The sequence below is a fragment of the Convolutriloba macropyga genome, chromosome 5 (assembly GCF_964194025.1).
Source record: "Convolutriloba macropyga chromosome 5, txConMacr16.3, whole genome shotgun sequence".
Classification (NCBI taxonomy): Eukaryota; Metazoa; Xenacoelomorpha; order Acoela; family Convolutidae; genus Convolutriloba; species Convolutriloba macropyga.
This window is the reverse complement of record NC_134472.1, coordinates 7,445,189-7,465,592: the sequence shown is the minus strand read 5'-3', so window position 1 is coordinate 7,465,592 and position 20,404 is coordinate 7,445,189. Positions and strand designations below refer to the sequence as shown.

General features: G+C 33.1%; 2 protein-coding genes across 2 annotated transcripts in view; both read left to right on the top strand.

Annotated features, from left to right (window-relative positions):
• LOC142339098 (elongator complex protein 4-like) overlaps window positions 1-20,404 on the top strand; it is a 323,966-nt gene that overhangs the window by 106,478 nt on the left and 197,084 nt on the right. The gene's annotated exons all lie outside the window — the stretch shown is intronic.
• LOC142339749 (coiled-coil domain-containing protein 81-like) overlaps window positions 1-20,404 on the top strand; it is a 60,231-nt gene that overhangs the window by 13,759 nt on the left and 26,068 nt on the right. Inside the window, exons 2-5 of the mRNA XM_075390002.1 lie at window positions 3,201-3,347; window positions 3,727-3,837; window positions 10,029-10,201; window positions 16,482-16,560. Of these exons, the coding sequence (XP_075246117.1) occupies window positions 3,201-3,347; window positions 3,727-3,837; window positions 10,029-10,201; window positions 16,482-16,560 (510 nt within the window). The remainder of the gene's footprint in view (window positions 1-3,200; window positions 3,348-3,726; window positions 3,838-10,028; window positions 10,202-16,481; window positions 16,561-20,404) is intronic.

Genomic DNA, 20,404 nt, shown 5'->3' with positions numbered 1-20,404 from the left:
TCCGGCAGGTTACACACTGCTTCTTCGGTTTGTCTTCCTTTTTCCACTTCTTGTTTTAATAAATTGAACCGTGCGTGTTTCCTTAACCACAAGAAAGCCCAAGCATAAATATCTGACTCTTCACACTAATCTTCGACACACACAAGCTTCAATTTATTCAGCTGTATAGAATAAGATTTATATGGAATTTCACCAAGCTTTATTCGTTATCTTCAATTCTGTATCTATATAACAGATAGATCATGAGTCACCGCAGATCTGATTTTTTAAATTTTCTGTTTTTCGTTGTAACGAGTTTTAAACCGTATTTTTAGTTAAAGCAGTTCTCGTTTCCTCATTTTGTACAAATTTTAATCCGGCCTGCTCATTCATGAGCACGCTTTGGGGCTTGTTTTAACCGTGTACAGTGGGGGACACGAACAAAAAAAGATCCGAATCTTTTGCATTTAAATTGTTTTGTCCCATGTCTTTTGATCATCTCTTTCTTTGTTTTTGAGTTCCGTTTAGCTTGGTCGGATATGGATGGGGGATACTCAGTTCTTAATTTCTAGTTTTTTTGTTACATAAATATATTTGTTAGAATTGTTATAATTGTCATATATAAAAAAGGGTCTTCGAAACAAAAAGTTTAAATTCAACTATCGTTTGTTTGGTTGCTACAAATATAGGTCACGTGCCTTAAATTCATGATTCATGTCACTAACAAATTTTTGGCTATCAAAGTTGCTTTTTCTTCTGCCATTTTAACTTCTGGCACTGCAGACCGTCGATATTGCAAGACTTCAAGGCTCTCAACTGTGTGTTCCCACAGCGGAAACTGTTTTTGAAGTTGAGTTTTAGAGAGAGAGTCTGCTATCATTCTTGACTTTTAAATCACGACTGAACCCAATTTTTATTGCAGTTGTTTCAGGCAACAGTTTTCGATCGTTTTTTTAAGGCAAGAATTTTCAATAACTGTTTGTTTGGTACCGTATCGTCTTCAGTGGTTTTCAGAATGCAAGAAATGACAATTCTCTACTAAGTTTTAGAGGACGAAAGAAATGTAAGTTTTCGACCTCTTTTGGAAGTGAACGCTGTTGAAACTTTTGATCGGTTCTCTAAAGTGTACAGAATATGGAAGCAATAAAACTTATAGATGATTTAATTTGAAATCTTTTTTTTAACCAAAAGCATTAACGTAATTTAATCTGTTATTATTTTAACAGTTCCTTTTCATTCCATGTCAGATTTGTTGGCCAAAATGCTACTTCAATGAAATTTAAGCCATTGGTATGTGTTCCGAGGAGATAAAAAAAGCGCAAAAGAGGCGTATAACTCTTATTATGGTTCTGTCAAAGACCAAAAACGTATCTTATTTGATAAAGCTTTTTCTGAAATTGCTTTGTCACTTCTGACTCATCAATATTTTCGACGTCAATAGATATGAGTGATATGATTAAAGCCCGTCGATTGCAGATTATTCTACGCAATAGGACAAGTTTGCAACTTTACTGAGACCAGTAAAAGCATAGTATACATGACAGTCCAATTGTTTTCGGTTTTTGCGAATTATAGTTCTCGAAAAGAAAGCTGGCATGTAAAGCTGGCATGAATAAGTTCAAAACAAATGTTTCAACATTTAGTTGACAATATTGTCATAACAACTGATGTTGTGCATGTATAACTTATCAGTTATTAACCGGTAGTCTCAATTTGAACGCAAATTAACGACCGCAAATCAAGTTTTTGACATTATTTTAAAAGTGGAATCAGCAGATTTAAAAATGAGCACTGTATTTTAAAAAAAATCATTGTCTGTCTTTTTTGGCGAATGAATTGACATAATTAGACGAAAAACAGGCCAATTTTTTGGAGATATTTATACATTTATCTCAACTTTCACCTAAAGTCAAGCTTTTTCGAGAACTACTTTTCTTGCAGGGTGCACTGGAGTTTCCAATGTATCTCAACTTGTCATTGGTTTTTCAATTAATATTGTCTCATTTGGAAATCACTCTTCTGAAGTATTAGGGCCTACAATGTTACTTTCCTATTTTGACACCGAGTTTTTACTGTTCTTTTTTCTTTTATATCATTTTAAAGGCAACCAACGTCATGTAAAATTCACTAATGTCAATATTTACTAGAGTGATATTTTATCTCTACTTTTAATTACAGTGTTTTTTTTTGTTTCCCATGTGTTTATTGTTTCTATTAGCGTCTTCAAAATACATTGTAAAACTTTAAGATCATTGAGTTCACTCTTTTGACCTCACGTCATGAAGCATCCTTGAACCAAGTTTTTTCGGTCCTATATAAGAAGGATAACTGAAAAGTAGAGAGTAACCATGTTCAGAGTACGAACGTCTAGCGGTACAAAATCTTTGCAATGGATCCAAGTCAAATAATTTTGTTGTCTTGATGGTGTGAGCGTTGCTGTTTGTTGTATCTTATTGTACGTCGCTCAGAGATTTCACTAGACCATACATAAAGAGCTCTGACAGTCGGCAGCATTTTCCTCAACATTTTACTTGCACTCCTTATTCCAGTGACAACTGATTCTATATCTCAATCAGGGCCGAATCAACTGCAAGATTCCGCCTCAATCAAATTATTTCTTTGAGTGATTTTTTCACAATGTTTAAAATTTTTGTCTTTTTAACTTACTTTTCAGTTGTAACGTAGAGGCTTTACTTCCCATTATTTTTTTCAACTTATTTTTCTATACTTAATTGAGAAGTTTTTTTAAAAATGTAAAAAAAAATTTATTGCAGTCGTTTTTCCTAAAGTTTGTTAAACTTATGCGAGTTTAAAAAGCCTATTGAATCCCTAATATTCAATTATTAAAAAGAAAACATTTTGGGTTTGGAAGGTTTGCGCATGAGAGTGGGAAAATTATGTGCAAACGCACTTTACCGATTGCAGTTAAATTTAGTTTAAATGCTATGTTTAAATTTCAAAGGATTTAAGATAAGAACTGAACTTGGGTAGATTATATTTGACATTTATTAAAATTTTCAATCTAAATTTTGAAAGCCCTGTTCTAAACTTCTCTTTTTTTCCCATATTTTTTAAAATGAACTATGATTTTGCTCACAACGCAATTTGTTGTTTCTGTTGCAAGAATAAAATTGAAAAAGGGAACCAACAATGTCATTCTTTAAACTGGTCATACTTAAAACATTCAGTAATAATTTCTCGAAAAAATAATCCATGTTTAGAGCGAAGATTTGTGTTTTGCTTGTTTTGACCGAGGAGACAAGAACGAGAATGCCAATTACTCTAGAGAGAAATCTGCTAGAAGTCGGGCAGAGGAGAGAACCCTGCAACACTACCACCTCTTCAGACACAAAATAGCCCAAGACGAGGTCGGTTATTCACGGACCACACACTTTATCAAGCATGATTTTTTTTCATGAATGCATCACTTATGAGTTTTTTTTTAAACTCATACATGTGGCATACATGAAAACCTAAAACTCATACATGGGTCATCTTTAATTTTTTTGGTTGCTTAGTATAGGTTTGTACTAAGAAATCGAGTATGGACATTATCAAATGATACGCACATTATGAAATCATATATGATCTTTGTAAGAAATCAAAGAAACTTCAACCCGCGTTATCAAGACTTATTGGTGTTATATCATATTGGAGCTGTGAATGTTTAAAAACTATTTTTTTATCATGACTGTTTCTGACCAAACGTGATGATGATTAAACCAGATTGGTTTTTGTAAATTTCAGCAAGACGCGAGAGACGAACACAGACGCAATATTGACAGAATGAATGCCAGTTTCAACAAGGGAATGGCACAAGCACAGAAATACAAACAATCCCAGAAGCCTCCGTTTACGGTCAGAGTGTAAACAAATTGTTTTTTTTCTCATTTAAACAACACTTAATGGGTGGTTTCTTGTGTCTAAATGTTTTTTGTGTCAACACCTAGGGTGATTTCTGAGCAGGTATTGAAGATTAAGAGATCTTTTGCTTTGAAGGTGTCACAGTGATTTGTCAGAGTGTAGCCAAATCGTTTTTTTTTCTCATTTAAATAACCGGGTCTTTCCCATTACAGCTACCCCCTCTCAAAAAATTATTGCCCCTCCCGTTTGTTATGATTACCAACCGGGCCGAGCAATTTTGTCGAAATTATCTAAGATAAGCGGTAACTAGCGCTGACAAGTCGGAGCATTCACTGTCATTTTTTAACTTAATTTTGCGGCGAATGCGTAGAATTGTGCGTTTCTAAACGAAGATCTTACATCATTTTGCGTTTTCGATAGCGTATATGTTTTAAACATGCAAAGCTTAGAGCTCTCTTTGTGATACTCGAACCACTGACCTCTTGCGTGCTTGTCGCCTCTTCTGCCACTGTTCTACCGCACCTTGCTGTTGTTAAGAACCACATTATTTATATGTTATGAGAAAACAACACTCATTTAAACGCAAAATTATGTAAGATCTAAGCTAAATTCAACGCAAAATTATGTGACTTCTACGCTAAATCGAACGCAAAATCAATTGAAATCTACGCTATTTTCAACGCAAAATTATGTAAGATCAATGCTAAAATCAACGCAAAATTATGTAAGATCTACGCTAAGCAAAACGCAAATTTTTGTGAGATTTAAGCTAAATTCAATGCAAAATTATTTAGGATCAGCGCTAATTTCAATGCAAAATTATGTAAGATCTACGCTTAAAAACGCAAAATTATGAAAGATCTATTCTCAAGCAAAAATGGTACATCAATTCAAAGCATTCACGTCAATCTTATATAATTTTGAGTTTTTTAGCGTCGACTCTTCGGCATGATTCAGGGGGAGGGGGGGGGGGGGTGGCGCTTTATAATTTACCTGAGCGCTAAGCTTAGGGGCTTCCTTAATGGGGAAGACACGAAATAAACATTACAAGTGTCAGCCGACACCGAATTAATAAAAATTGCAGAGAAATTAGCGGCGGTGTCTAAGTCCTCTCTTAGATGATGTGATTAAACTATTAATAGGGACATTGAATAACACAATTCAGTTAAATTTGGAATATTCAGCAAAATTGAACGTCGACCCCATTTTCAATATATTAAGATAAAAAAACGGAAAACAGCAACAGGAATTTGTAAATTTTTTCAAAAAAAAGCTGGTAAAGACAGCATCGGCGTCGTTTGGATACATATAAGTTGCCCCTGTTCACTCGTGACAGTTACACTCAATAAATTCTTCCCCCAGTTGTTATTTTCTTTTTTATTAGAGGTCCCTAAATCCAGGACTCCACTCAAAATCAGTATTTGAGATCATTCTAGATTATCATACACATTAAGGGGTGCCAGGAGTGTTAGCCGACAAGGAAAAACGAAAATTTTTTTGATGTCAAAAAAGCTCATTGGTCGATAGATCACAAATTTGTTGGACCATTTTCGTTGGTGTGCGTTTGGGTGCCGTTATACTACTTGGGTTCCCCATAGCCTCACCCCCTGGGTTCTACATTTGTTACGCTACCCAATTCAAGGTCTCAGGCCCAAGCCACCTCTGATCAGACCAACCTGTGATAAGTTTTTTAATGAAAAATTTATACGATTACTTGACTTTCAATGCATATGATTAAATCTTATCTTCTCTTAATGACGTTCACTTTTCCATAGACAAGGGTTGAATCTCCTTTGGAGGAAAATTTTAAATCTTCAGCTCTAACAGTCAATTTTGCAAACGCTATTGATCAGAAAAAACATTAGAAGCATCCTCCCAATCAGGTTTTTGACTGTATCTTTAAATTAAGATATATTAAGTATTCTTGTAAAGAAATTCTTATCTGGCAAAATATATCAAAGGGTTAAAAGCAGCGACTGATTGTTGAAAGAATTGGTCTGCCTAAAAGCAAGCCGGAAACGAGCAGTCACTTTTAAGAACTGTTTACTTGTTTTTAATTCGGGAATGAACGTAAGTTGCACCAAACTCGCGTCATACGTTTTGTTCGAACAAAAGTTGCAACAAAGTTAAATCACAGTTTTTATTTTCACAGAAATCAAAACAAATGACTTGGTTGCACAAAAGTGATCGCGTGAATGTCGCGTAAAAAATTTTGGTCACCCGAAAGTTACACAATAAATGGTCGCACTGAAATCCGATCACAGATCTGTTGGGTCTAGCTCGGTATGGCTAATTTCCCACAAAATCCACACGAAGAAAGGGTCGCACACATGTCTGATCACAGGTCATTTCAATATCGCACGGTTTGAGCATAGATCGAAGTCTGGCGATAGTCTGATCAGAGGTGGCTTATGTCTGGGAGGTCAACCTTGGTAGTTCATAACATTTGTGCCGTTTATTGTTTTTTTTTTAAATAGGCAAATCGCAGCATCAGAACGAATCTCTTTGCTCATATTACGTGAATTTTTGGCAGTCGGCTAAACGCAATGTTAGCAAACACGGTGTCCGTCAATTTAAGGTTTGATTGTTTCGTCAGACACTCAAATATCAGCGAAATCATTAAGAACTTGTGATTGGCTAATCTATTTTGAGAACTAGAATCAAATTCAAAGTGCTAGTTTTAGTTTTCGTTTGAAATATGAGCCAACCAACATAATGGCAATGAGATGATTACACGTTAAAGGGGATATTTTTTTGTAAAATTTATTTTGGTTAGTGGCAAATTGTAGCATTCAGAGCTATAAGCCGTATTAATGAAAATTTTGTGCAATTAGATAATTTTAATTGTGGTTTCTTGGACTCCAACTGATTCAAGCTATAAGGGTTTAAGATTTTATTAAAAAGGTTTATGTAAAGGTGTCAAAAAGACCCCGTTAGTTTTTTGAAGATGTAAAATATTGTAATGTTGGTTCATAACCAATCACTGGTATTATTGATCATAAATTCAGTTCAAAACAGTTAGAGTCAACCTCGCCACCGTCTTTGAAAATTCTCAGAGTTATTTCTCGTGGTCTTTGGACCAAATTTTTCCTGGAACTGTTAACAGCCCATGCAGTCAGAAATTAAGTTTTAAGCTCCCCACTCATTGGATGATACATCAAAACTGATTAGTGTAGGTAGCCTCGCCCATTGTGTTAAGTATTTATCAAGGAAAAGTCCCTTTTTATTGGGCGAGACAAGGAGTCAAAGGCTTCCATATCTTGCTTGGGCTGGCAGTCCAAATATTCCTATAATCTTGCATCCTATGCAATCAACTTGATTGTAGATCTGAGAATAGCTGTTACAGAGACCTATTGAGAAAACCTACTGAAGGCCTGAGATAAACCAGCAGGCCGCATCTGTTATCAGCCACAACTATGATTCGTTTGAGGGTCTTACGAACTGTCTCTGGAAATCAGTGAATGACTCGAAGGCCAAGGGAACGGATATAATTCGACTTCGCTACGTTTCTAGGTGTATTTTTCGTACTTTTTGTCTTTGGCAGCTGACCAGGCAAAACCACACTTTTCCGCTGTATTTGCTATAAAGCTTTGTTACAAGGGAGAATTGATTGTAACATCCAATGCCACTGGTGCATCTGCATCTCTTGCAGGTAGGAAAATGTAGCCTTGGCGGTATTTTTTTCGGTTATTAATTTCTGCTGCTCACAGATGGGTCAAAATTCTGCGCTTGCGCAGGCTGCCATAATTTGGTCACCATTGTATGCTCAGGACGAGTGATCATATTACCCCGGCCATGGCATGGATCGGCAGATTCCCCCATTACACCCAGAGTCCCCAATTCACAAAAAGGACACATTTTTCTTTCTCTCGATAAGTATCAAAAAGATTTCGTAAACAAAATACAGAATCAGCTTATTTTGACATTTCCTGTTCGTTGGTATTTTGTGTAGTATATTTTGACACGAAATAATTGAATAAGTTTTTTTTTAACTTTGTTGTATCCAGCTGTCTGTGCTTTTCATATGCAACAAATAGCAAAACTAAAAACTAAAATTTGTTTTTGTGCTCCTGTTGACAAGTATGCGATCTTCATATGATGCAAACTATAACTTTCTGGAATTTGAAATGTCGCTCTTATCGTTATTCTTTTTGTCTTAAAAGTATAATGTTTTTGCTATGAATGTGGCAGATTGATATTCCTTTGTCTTCCCTATAAAACTAACATTTTTTCAAAAAAGTTCAAATTTTTTCAAACTGTGATTTGAACGGTTCAGCCAAGACTCAACAAAAGCACTGCATTTGCTCCATTTTTTATAATCGCCTCATTATTCGGTGTTTTTGGCGGCTTTCGTTCACGAGATCATCTTTTTCAGTGAAATAGCTCATTACGATCGCGTTTCTGTCAAAAACTGTGAGCACATGAGAAAGAATTATTTTATAAGTTGAAACTCTATTACCTTTGCTATTGAAAACTTGTTCTAACAAAAGCAATGTTGCGAATCTAAGAGTTGTTTTCAAAATTACCAACAATTCCAGTTTTTGGTTGCTGGTTAAGATGTAAGAAAATTGAAATACTTATTGCACAATTTATAAGGTTTTCAGTGAGACTAAATTTTAGATTTGATCTGAATTATAATTTTTTGCATGTTTTCAAAAAAAAATCTTATCCAATTTTTCACAATCTACTATAAATCGCTGTCCTTTAAATTTGGACGTTTAAGAAGTTTGTGAGGCGTTTTGCAAGCATAAAATAGAATTAAATTTTCTGTTTCTTTTATTTGATACCAAGCGCTTCACTTTTTTTCTAAAATTTAGTGTCAGTTTGATTTCATTCTAAATTTTACTCTGGTCTGTGTTTTTGCAAACATTATTGCTTAATTGAATTTTGATATTTCTACTGATACCATCGGCACTGACTAGCTACATAATTACAACTTTCTTGGGGGGACTACCTCTCTCAAAAACCGTAACAACTCATATTTGGTAGAAAAACAGCAACAATCAAAATAATCTTTGAAGAAAATCATTTGCAGTGCATATGTTATAATTCACAGTATCAATTTACACGTATTATATCGGACATCCAAAAAATGCACAAACATTTGAACATCGGAAACGCGAAGTGTGGCCATCAAAATTTTGGTATGAAAAATTGCGTATCTTTTGAAGCGCGTTTACAATAAGAAATTATTTATAGAGTACTATCCGATATGAAAGTTTGTTTTTAAATATTTTTTCTGTAATTTCTTTTCAGATTATCGTATCTGCTTACGGGTATCTTATAACTGCTATGATTAGGGAAATGTTAAACCTTCAACGATGAAAAACCCGAGCCAGTGTTGTCTGATCAACGTTTCCACTTTATCAATAGTGTTTGATAAAAAATATCCTTTTTTGGTGAGGACCGGCTCCTCTTCAGCCAATTAAAGTTCCTTCCTACATTCGGAATAGTGTGCACCTAAAGGTGAAATGACTCGTTAAATGACCCGGCGACACTCGTTCAAATGAGTGTGGTTACAAGTGTGATTACATTCTCACACAAGTATTCGAATTATTCTGCTTTTTTTTTCAAACAAGATTCAGGATATACAAAAAGTTGTACGAAAGTGTTCATAAATAAATAGTAAAAATCTACCATCTTACAATCCCAACATTTTCAAAATTTTTCAAAAGATAGCAAAAAACAGGTAGAAAAGCTTTGAGTGGAACGGTTAATAAATCATCGAAACAAATTATTTTTGAAAATTCTGTTTTTCTATTTATGGAACAAATGGCCTAAATCCCTAATAAGTTCAGAGAATTCTTCAAGATTCAATTATTGTGTAAAAATTAACAATTAGTAGGTCGTCTTTTGAACAACTTTCTTTTTGTACACCAGGTTTAAGCTAAGAGGACTTCAAAATAGGACACAAATATGTGTTTTGTTTCGAGGATGTCAATTCTGATATTCAACAATATACACATTTTGGTTTTAAATAGAAGTATTCAGTGTCTGCCGTTGATTTTGGCTTTGAATGTATGGATATATATATATATATATATATATATATATATATATATATATATATATATATATATTTGGAGCCAAAATAACTTTTCTTCTGAATAAAATAACAAAGCAGTAGTTGGGCTTGCTTGTATGTGCAACGCTTTATTTCACTTGATTCAAATTTGCTGTTCTAGAAAATGTTTCTGTTCCAAAAGAGACCACACACTGCCCAGGTGTACATGGGAGTGGGGGACAAGTACGGGCGCGATCTGAGACAGCAGATTAGAGAGGAGCAGAGAAGGAAGCAGGGAGATGATGAGGAGAAATTTAGAAAAGATTGGAAACAGCAGCAGAGACTCAGGAATCAGTAAGTTATCAGCTAGCTTAGCAAGAATAGTGGACAAACTTTCCAAAAACTTTTAAAAAAATATTTAATTAAATGAATTTGAGCATACATGATGCGATCTGTAACCCGAGACAGGTGTTGGCCAGATGGGCAACAATGGTGCGACCCGAGATCATTATCTGAGCAAAGTATCGGTCGCGCCTTTCCGTCTGACTTATGCCTCAGTTTGGCTTATATGGTCTAATCCATATCAAATTTTGGCCTGTGCTGTTCGTACCCAAAAAACGGTAGTGTTCGTCTGATGCATACCTTTTATTGAGTTGGTTGGTCTAACTAACAACTAACGTTTGGTCTGGTCAATCTGGCACATACGTATCCCCGGGTCGAGATGTCACTGCCATTCAACGCAAAAGTATGTAAGATAAGCGGTGAATGCGGGAAATGTTGTAAGATAAGCGGTAAACGCGGTGAAATTACATAAATCAGGCGGTGAATGCGGTGAAAAAGAACTTTATTGCCTGGTAGCAGTGAAGTTACATAATTTCACCGCTGATATTAGCAATGAATTTACATAAATTCAGCGCTCTTAAAAAAGTGTCAAAATTATGTGAGATAAGCGGTGATTATTACTTAGTAATTACATAAACTCATCGCTTAACTTAGTGGTGAACTTACATAAATTCACCGCTCAGAAAAAAGTGTAAAAAACTGTGTGAGATTAGCAGTGAATGCAGTGAAATTAATGGTGAGTAAGGGAGGTGTTCTTAGATTTAAGCCCCCCCCCCCCAAAATTACCCCTAATCTTACATCTTTTTAACACTTTTTTCTAAGCGGTGAATTTATGTAATTTTACCCCTAGAGTAAGTGGTGAACTTACAAAAAAATAATCACATTTCACCGCTAAAATATGTAATTTCAATAAATCTTGATTCTATTGAGGCAGGTACTATTTTCGCGTTTTTGCAATTTTTGTTTTTTTAATGTTAATTAATGACTAAAATGAACTCAAGCCAAAATTCAATAAAAGCAGGTCGCATTTACATAAAAATGGGCTCCAATAAAAAAATGTATTAGTTTTTAGTATGAGCTCAAGTTTTTTTAAGGCTTTGACAAATTGTTTCATAAAAAATTGGATTCTTGTGTTTTGCCGGCACTTTCTGTTCTCTTTTTAGTCTCAAGACTTAATCTCACTAATCAAAAAAGCTAATTGGCTGCAATAAACAATAAAAATGAAACTAAACCGTGTCGTCAGGCGATATCCAATGGCTATTTCGACTCTGTATATATTTATTTAAAGAAATATTCGCAAGAATGAGTTAAGCACGTTTTTCTCACCTTTCTGTCAACCTATAGCTTATATTGTGTAAACACAACCCAAGCTCTTTCTGTACGTGAAGTAAATTTTAATTTTTATACCGGTTTAATTTTTAACTAACGATTCTTGTCCCATAAAACGTGTTTCCAAATTGTGATTTTTGCATGTTTGTGCATTTTTGAGTTTCAATTTTGTTTGTTTGACAAGCAATCACAATAAAAGCACGATCAATTGACGTCTGACGAACGCCCAATGGAACATATGTAATGCTGTTTATAAATATTTTATGGCTTTGACGGCTGCGACAACGCTTTTGCGTAAAATATAATAGATTTTGTAATTATTGACTGAGTTTGTTGTAGCCGTTCAAAGAATTCTGGATCATGAAAGATCTCAATGGCTGCTCTTGGATGTATAAATGAATTAAATAAATCGTTTCAAATAATAGGTAATGGTTTTATTGACTTTCAGATAAAACCTTTTGAAGAAAACAATTTTGGAACTTTTTTTCTTGATTTCAATGTCTACTAATTTAGGCTTATTTTTAATCAGTAATTATCGAATTTTTGCTGATGCAGACATTAAATTTTCTGTTGGTTGCATTTCTCGATTCATGTTTGTAGCGCTAGGGCAATTTGTTCGCCTAAGAATATTTATGAGTCTTCTGCACTAGTCAATATTTAATGAATTTTGGTCTTTTTCACCCAGCCACTTTACAAAGAGGTATCCAAATGAAAAATAATTTACTTTCAGTGGATCGTTGATTTTTATGGTTTTCGCATTTTCAGTCTTGATTTATTGTTTTTGTAGTCCGATAACTAAGACTCACTAATAGCACGCCCAATTGGATTCCTAAAGTGTTTTTATTTAAATCTCATGGCTTTTATGACTTCTGAACATATTTCTTTTAGAAAAATCAATTGATTTTTCGACCTTGCCACTTTTTATATTCTTTCTGTCAATTGGTAGTTTAGACTCTGTAAAGACAGGCGGTATATTCTTTCTCGCAAAACATAATCCGTTTTTTGTCCATTTTGTTTTTAACTAATTGTTTCTGGGCTTTGATACTGCGCTTTTTCTATTTCAAATAAGCGATTTTCAATATTGAGGTTTTTCTTTGTTTCCTTGCTACAATAAAGATCTAATGGGGAGGTCCCATTGCGTGGAAAGAACGCACAATTGAATCTATAATATTCTCATTGAACAGATCATCGTTTTAAAGTTTGGGAAACCGTATTCTTGCTACCTCGAATTTTGCCCCTAAGCAGCCATTTTTCGAATTGTTATGGAGCTTCAGTAAGAACAAATCTCATATCTGTTTTGTAATGTACAGTCAATATGTTTAAAATAGGTGTTGTCTATTGCCATTTTTATTTTTGTTATTGTTCTTTTTTAAACATCGAGTTTAAAGTGTAAATTATGTTTGTTTTTTTTTGTCTTTTACGTGTGTCTTGTCCCGTAGTCTCATTATTGGCATGTCCCAACGACCCTCTATTGCTGGAATATTTTATCGTTAAGTGGTTTGGTGAACATTACATTACTTTTTGCAAGATTTTCACCTCCTCCTCATTTGGTAGGCCATTAAGTCAAAAACCCTGATGTGCAGGGTCGGAACAGTAAGTGCGAACATAAATTACCGAGCCTCCTTTTTTAATTTATAGCCTTTTTAAACCTAGAAAAATGTTTGAATCGATTTTCACGCATCTTTTATTCGAAGGTTCTTTAAGTTTTAAGTCTGCACTGATCCTGTCTTCACTTTTATGAATTTCATTTGTTATATTCAAGTATACAGATTTGATCATTCGTTTCACTTAACTAAGCAATAATGAAGTTCAATTAACGTCTCAAGTTTCCTTGAGACGGCCAATGAGGAAATTGTGTAAAAATCATTTATGTATAACTTGTTACAGAAATGAATTGATCCAAATACTTAAGATGAGAGAATTTGGCCAAAATGTGTAACAAAGCAACAAATTTTTGTGCAATTTTGTTTAGCAGAATTGTTAAAATTGTCAACAAAGCATTAAATTGTCAAAAGATAATAGCGTTAAGAGAAGAAAAGGGACAAATTACAATTTAGGAAATAGTCGGATACATGTTCTTAGATGGGAAAACTAATGTGTTTAATCTCGAATTGTCAAAGCTCAGCTAAATTTTACATTCATGTTTTTTAAGAAATTGCTGCTTCTCTTTAGTTGAATAATAAAATTTACCGAAAAGATGTTCTAAGTTGTTTTCTTACTAAAAAGTAAGCTATTGTTGAATTTCTTGCTGAAAGCTAATTTATATTTTACAGTTCATAAAAATCTGTTTAGGCAATATGTCTACAGAAAATCAGCGTAGATATTATGCATATGATAGGAGTGAATTTGTTTTCATAATGATTTTTTTTTAAAAAAAATGAATATGCTTATCTGTTTGCAAATTCTAGTTCATCAAATATCTAAACGACTGCTTTGTAATGTGTATATTGAACTAATTGAATCGTTTAAAATAATAGGTAATGGTTATATTGACTTTCAGATAAAACCTTTTCAAGAAAAAAATTTTGGAGTCTTTTTTCTTGATTTCAAAATCATCGAATTATGGTTTATTACTGACAAGTAATCATCAACTTTTTGCTGATGCATAAAACAAATTTCTGTTGGTTGCATTTTTCGATGCATGGTTATAGCGCTAGGGCAATTTGTTCTCATAAGAATAATTATGAGCTTTGCACTGGTCAATATTTCATGAATTTTGGTCTTTTTCACCCAGTCCCTTAACAAAGAGGACTGATTGACAATCAAATGAAACCCAAGAGAAAAATTCAATGCCTTTCAGTTGATCGTTCATTTTTACGGTTTTTGAACTTTCAGTCCGGTAACAAGCCAAATTGGATTCCTAAAGAGTAAAAAAAAAATCTGACTTCAGTTTTAGTTAAAATATCAAGCTTTTCATGACCTTTGAACATATTTATTTCAGAAAAACATCAATAGATTTTTCAGCTTTGCCTCTTTTCATTTTCTTTCTGTCCATAGGTAGATTAGATTCTGTAAAGACAGGCGGTATATTCTTTCTCCTCGCAAACCAAAATCCATTTTTTTGTCCATTTTTTTTAACTGATTGTTTCTGGGCTTTGATACTGCGCATTTTCTTTTAAATACAGGCGATTTTAGATATCTGCGACTTTTAGTTTATTCTTTGATTCCTTGCCTCAATAACGAGCTAATGTGGAGGTCCCATTACTTGGAAAGGATGCGCAATTGAATCTATAATCTTCTCATTGAACAGATGATCGTTTTAAAGTTTGCGAAACCGTATTCTTGTAACCTCGAATTTTGCCCCTAAGCGGCCATTTTTTGAATTCTTATGGAGTTTCAGTAAGAACAAATCTCATATCTTTTTAGTAATGTTCAGTCACTTTGTTTAATTTAGGTGTTGTCTAGTGCCATTTTGATTTTGTTATTGTTCTTTTTGAAACATCGAGTATAAAGTGTAATTAAGCTTTGTTTTTATTTGTCTTTTACGTGTGTCGTGTCCCGTACTATCATTATTGGCAAGTTTCATTGACCCTCTATTGCTGCAATGCTTTAATATTAAGTGATTTGTTGAACATTACGTCACTTTTTGCAAATTTTCACCTTTTCCTCAATTGTTAGGCCATTTAGTCGAAAATTCTGATGAGTGGGTTCGGAACAGTAAGTGCGAACATATATTACCGAGCGTCCTTGTTTAATTCAAAGTCATTTTCAACCTAAAAAATGATTTGAATTGATTTTCGCGCATCTTTTATTTTGAAGGTGCTCTAATTTTTCACTGATCTTGTCTTTACTTTTATGAATTCCGTCTGTTATATTCAAGTCTAAAGATTTGATCATTCGTTTCGGTTAACTAAGCATTGATGACGTTCAATTGACGTCTGAAGTTTTCATGAGACGACCAATGAGGAAATTGAGTAAAAATCATTTATGTAGAACTTGTTACAGAAATGAATTGATCCAAATACTTAAGGTGAAAGAATTTCGCAAATATATTTGACGAAGCAGTACATTTTTGTGCAATTTTGTTTAGCAGAATTGCTTAAATTGTTGAAAAAGCAGACGATTGTAAAGAGAAAATAGTGTTAAGAGAAGAAAAGTATAATTTAGGAAATAGTTGGATACATGTTCTTAGATTGGAAACTAATATGTGTTTAGCCACAAATTGTTAAGGCTCAAAATGTTTTTAAGAAATTGCTGCTTCTCATTAGCTGAAAAAATAAAGTTTACCGAAAAGATGTTCCAAGGTATTTTTACCTAAAAATCGAGCTACTGTTGAATTTCTTGCTGAAAGCTAATTTATATTTTACAAGTCATAATAGGCATTATGCCTACAGAAAATCAGCGTAAACATTATGCATATGATGAGAGTCATTTTTTTCCTATTGAATTGTTTAGTTTGTTGAATATCGTTATCTAATTGTTCGCTCTGATAACAACTATTGTTTAGAGCCGACAATATTGTGTTCATCAAAAGAAAAGGATAGGATTAGATAAATTTTCATTCTTTTTCGAAAAAAGAACAAAACAGAGAGCTACTTATCATAGCAAAATATTTTTAAATTCGTCGTGTCTTTAGATTAAAAAAGTCTATTTAAAATTTGACTTGGAGGTTATATTTCTGAATTATAGTGGTAAGTGTACCAGAAAGGAAGCTGAAATAGAAACAATTGCTTTTCAAAATTTTTTGTAAATAATTCTTGCTCCGACCCCACTTGTTCTTTTCTAAGCTAGGCTAGCTTGATCACATTGAGGTAACCAATGAATGCTGAAGTAATTTAAGACAGTGAATGATATCTTGAAAAAAGCTTCAAGAATTTTGTTTAAAGATGTATAGAGACATGCTGCAGTCGAAAAAATTTACCTAAATATAAGGAGTTTAGGTAAAAAAATTTACCTAAATATTTAAATATAAGGAGTTTTACCACCTTAGAAAGTTATTATTAATTTTTTAAACTTATTTCAGGTTGTCAGCACAGAGGCGAAGTCAGAAAAAACAGGATATTGAGAACAAGGCCCAAATGAAGGACAGCTTAGACTATCAGGTATTTTTAGCATGCTAAGCTAGAGTATTTTTGAAGTTTTAACTATGTGTAACGAATGAGTTCATTATGGATGTTTTGGCAGAGATTTTAGAAAAAGCCGATTGCAAAGTCACTCGACTCGAACTATACGTCATACGAGTTCGCTGGTTGAAGTCCGGATAAAATCTAATTATGTACAATCTATGTACTATGTAAAATCTGATCATGTGTGGAAATCGTCTGCATTCTTGAATTTCTAATCATGTACTCAATTTGATCATATTAACACATCTAAATGGTTTATGAGAAGCACAAAACCACCAACACTGCTTGCAAAAAATATTCTATTTGAAAATGAATACTGATTAGCTGAGTGAAAATTAGACTATCCAGATTAAAAACCAAGAGCCATTTCTTTAAAAAAGTAAAAAGTTGGTCTATAATGCAATGACTACCATGCAATAGTTTTACCAATTGGAAATATTCATTTGGAAATATAAACTTCTAACCAAAAAAGAGCATTTGCGTCACAGCATTTTCTTAAAATCAAATCTGCTGCTGAACTCCAGAACTCCTTCTCGCGATATAAACTTTGCGAAAACATTTTGCCTGTAGCAATTATAAAAATGTATTGTGCTAATTAGGATATTCGTTGAAAAACAACCGTTATCAAATTAAAACTATTTCGGATTTTCAGAAATTCAGATGAAAAATCGTTGTTAAACTCTCTATCGTTCCAAAAATCTATCTTTTCATGATGAACAACATGCGTTTTAAAGAGAATAGTAGCTGTATCTGGTAGTGGTTGGAGTTTTAGAAAAAATTTTTAGGCAAATTAATGCTTCTTTTTTAATTTATTGAGAATTTAGGGAATCCATTTTTTATACTTTTTGAACTCCTAAACGTTTTTATCACACGGTCAAAATCTGAGCATTCAATAACCGAAATCTTCACGCTACTACTGATTATTTTAATAAAAAATTGTCAGCAAAAGGAAACATAGAGGAGGATCAGTGAAAACATGAAAAACCATAAATCATTTTTCCGAAGGAAAAAAGCAAAAAACGCTGGAACATGATTGATTTGCTGTTAAGAGGTTCGATCGTTTTTGTCTACTTCAAAACGATGAAAAAACAATATTAAAAAACTAGAAAAACTCAAAAATGCACCTTTCAATGTAGCTATTTTAGGGAGTTCCTGAAAAGCTTGAAAATATTATCTTTATTTGAAGATAATTTAGTTGGAACTACTTAGATATATTTACGAAAATTGTATTCTCGATGAAAGTTATTTCTCTCGGGTGCAAATTTTTCTAATATATTATACTGTCCTAGTTATAATAGGATTGATTAGCCAATTCAACAAGGAGGCTCGTTAATGGGCGTTCACAAATGATGTTCCGACCCGCTCTCATCTACATTTTGGAAATAACTGTCTTTTGACTTATATTTTTGCCAAGAGATAATCAAAAATAGATGTTTGAGTTTTAAAAAATTGTTATTCAACCAAACTAATAACTGAATTAAATACAGCCAGGCCTAATTACTACGAGATCTGCCATTAAAAAGACTACGAGAAAAAAAAAACAAAAACAAAAATTTTACGGCAAAAAATCAATATCTTAATCTAAAAGCACCTAGTAACAACGTCAAATTACACTCTTAAACACATAAATTTACTTTTTTTCTAACTAAATATCACCTGGGATTTTTCATAATGAGTTTCGGTAACAAGTCGTCAAAAAGAAAAAGTATTGAGGCAAAGTTCAAAAATCAATCAACATTTTTTGAACCAAATAATTTCAAAAGTCTTAAAAATACCTAGTTTTTGAAAAAATTCTTGACAAATCCAATCAAAAGTCATAATGGAACCAAGGGGACTTGTGGCTGGTTAAACTAAGCCATAGGAACGGACTAAAGATGCAGAAAACTCAAAAAATTACCAACAAAAAATAACAAATATTGCGAAAACAAATTAGTAAAGCCATGGAAATCATGAGCTATTATCTGAATATTAATTGGTTACTTTTCAAATTTTATTCATTCCAACTCAAAAAAACCATACTGAATGAATAAATACGTTCAATTGGGCTACACTTGAAAATCATTGGGACCTGTTATTACGCGATTATGCTAAAGGAAGAAAAAAAAGAAACAAAAATGAACCCACTCACATAACTTATGAAAACGCATATTGTCCAACAGCAAATCATCAGTTACGTAATAATATGAGAACATAATTGAATTTAAAAAAACGGAATTGTATGGGACCTCTTAATGATGAGAATAAGTTACAAATTTACTAAAATCTACTGGCAATAAAATAGCAGCTTCGGTTAAAGTCATGCATTCAAAGCATCAATTGCAAGCATATGGTACCGGTCAGCATTTCACGGCTATCTAAAGAATAAAAAAGAAACAAAAACAGCAAATTCGAAAAAGTTCAGCGAGAAACGTGTCGAAGCCGTTGAAATTTTTTTTTCTGTAAAAGTTTTTCTGCTTTCAACAATTTTTTAACATCAATGGGACTATTATTTTTAACAATTTGCCTCTAATAAAACAACAAACATGAAAAAAACATTAAATCCATAAAATTTTTAATTAAATACAGTCAAAATCTAAAAATTAAGTAGAAAAGTGCGAGAAGAAAGTGTCGAGGCGCTTTGAACCATAAGTTTTTCTCTGAAGATTTTAGGTATGACGCAAAAAACGTCATCTTTAAGCCAATGCAACTATCAATATAAGGATAGTGTGTTAAGACTCAAAAAGGAACCAAAATTACAGAAAAAAAATGTATATCCAAAAAAAATATGAAAACTCGTGCCTCGAAGTCATGACACCAATAGTTAGAATATAAAATCGTTATCTAGATTAATTTTGTTTTAAGTAGAAAAGAAGGGGGTCCGGACATTACTGAGACTGACTGACAGTTCGTGAAAATAAGTTTAATGTCATTTAATTTTCAAAAATTTATTTCGAAAATATTTTTCAGAAAATTTTTTCTAAGTCTTAACAGACATTAAATTCCATAACTTTCAACGTAAGTCAATAAATACGCTCAATTGGAGCGTACTCCTCAATTGGAGAACAAGAATTTATTTCGTGAATTGGTGTCAAATTATACATTACAAACAGTCTTATGAATATGCATACAACAACAAATATTGGCAGAAACCAAAAATTAAGTAGGAAAAGGCGAGAAGAAAGTGTTGAAGCCATTTAAACCATTAGCTTTTCTCTGAAAATTTATCCATGATCCATGGTAAGTCTTCTCTAAGCCATTGGGAGATATCAATTTTAGGATAAGGTGCTAATATTTCAAGAGGAACCAAAAAAAAGGAAATATCCAAAGAATTTTTTAAAAAATTTTGAAATCTTGTGACATTGAAGCCATATAAAAAAAATTGAGATAAAGCAACTAACTGGTGAAAATTTGTTTGCAGTAGAAAGAAAGAGGGTCCTTTAAGGGTCTTAACAGCCATTACCTGTCCACTGAAAGCTCTAGATGATTTTACTCATATTGTACAACAGCAAATCATCAGTTACGTAATAATATGAGAACATAATTGAATTTAAAAAAAACGGAATTGTATGGGACCTCTTAATGATGAGAATAAGTTACAAATTTACTAAAATCTAATGGCAATAAAATAGCAGCTTCGGTTAAAGTCATGCATTCAAAGCATCAATTGCAAGCATATGGTACCGGTCAGCATTTCACGGCTATCTAAAGAATAAAAAAGAAACAAAAACAGCAAATTCGAAAAAGTTCAGCGAGAAACGTGTCGGAGCCGTTGAAATTTATTTTTCTGTAAAAGTTTTTCTGCTTTCAACAATTTTTTAACATCAATGGGACTATTATTTTT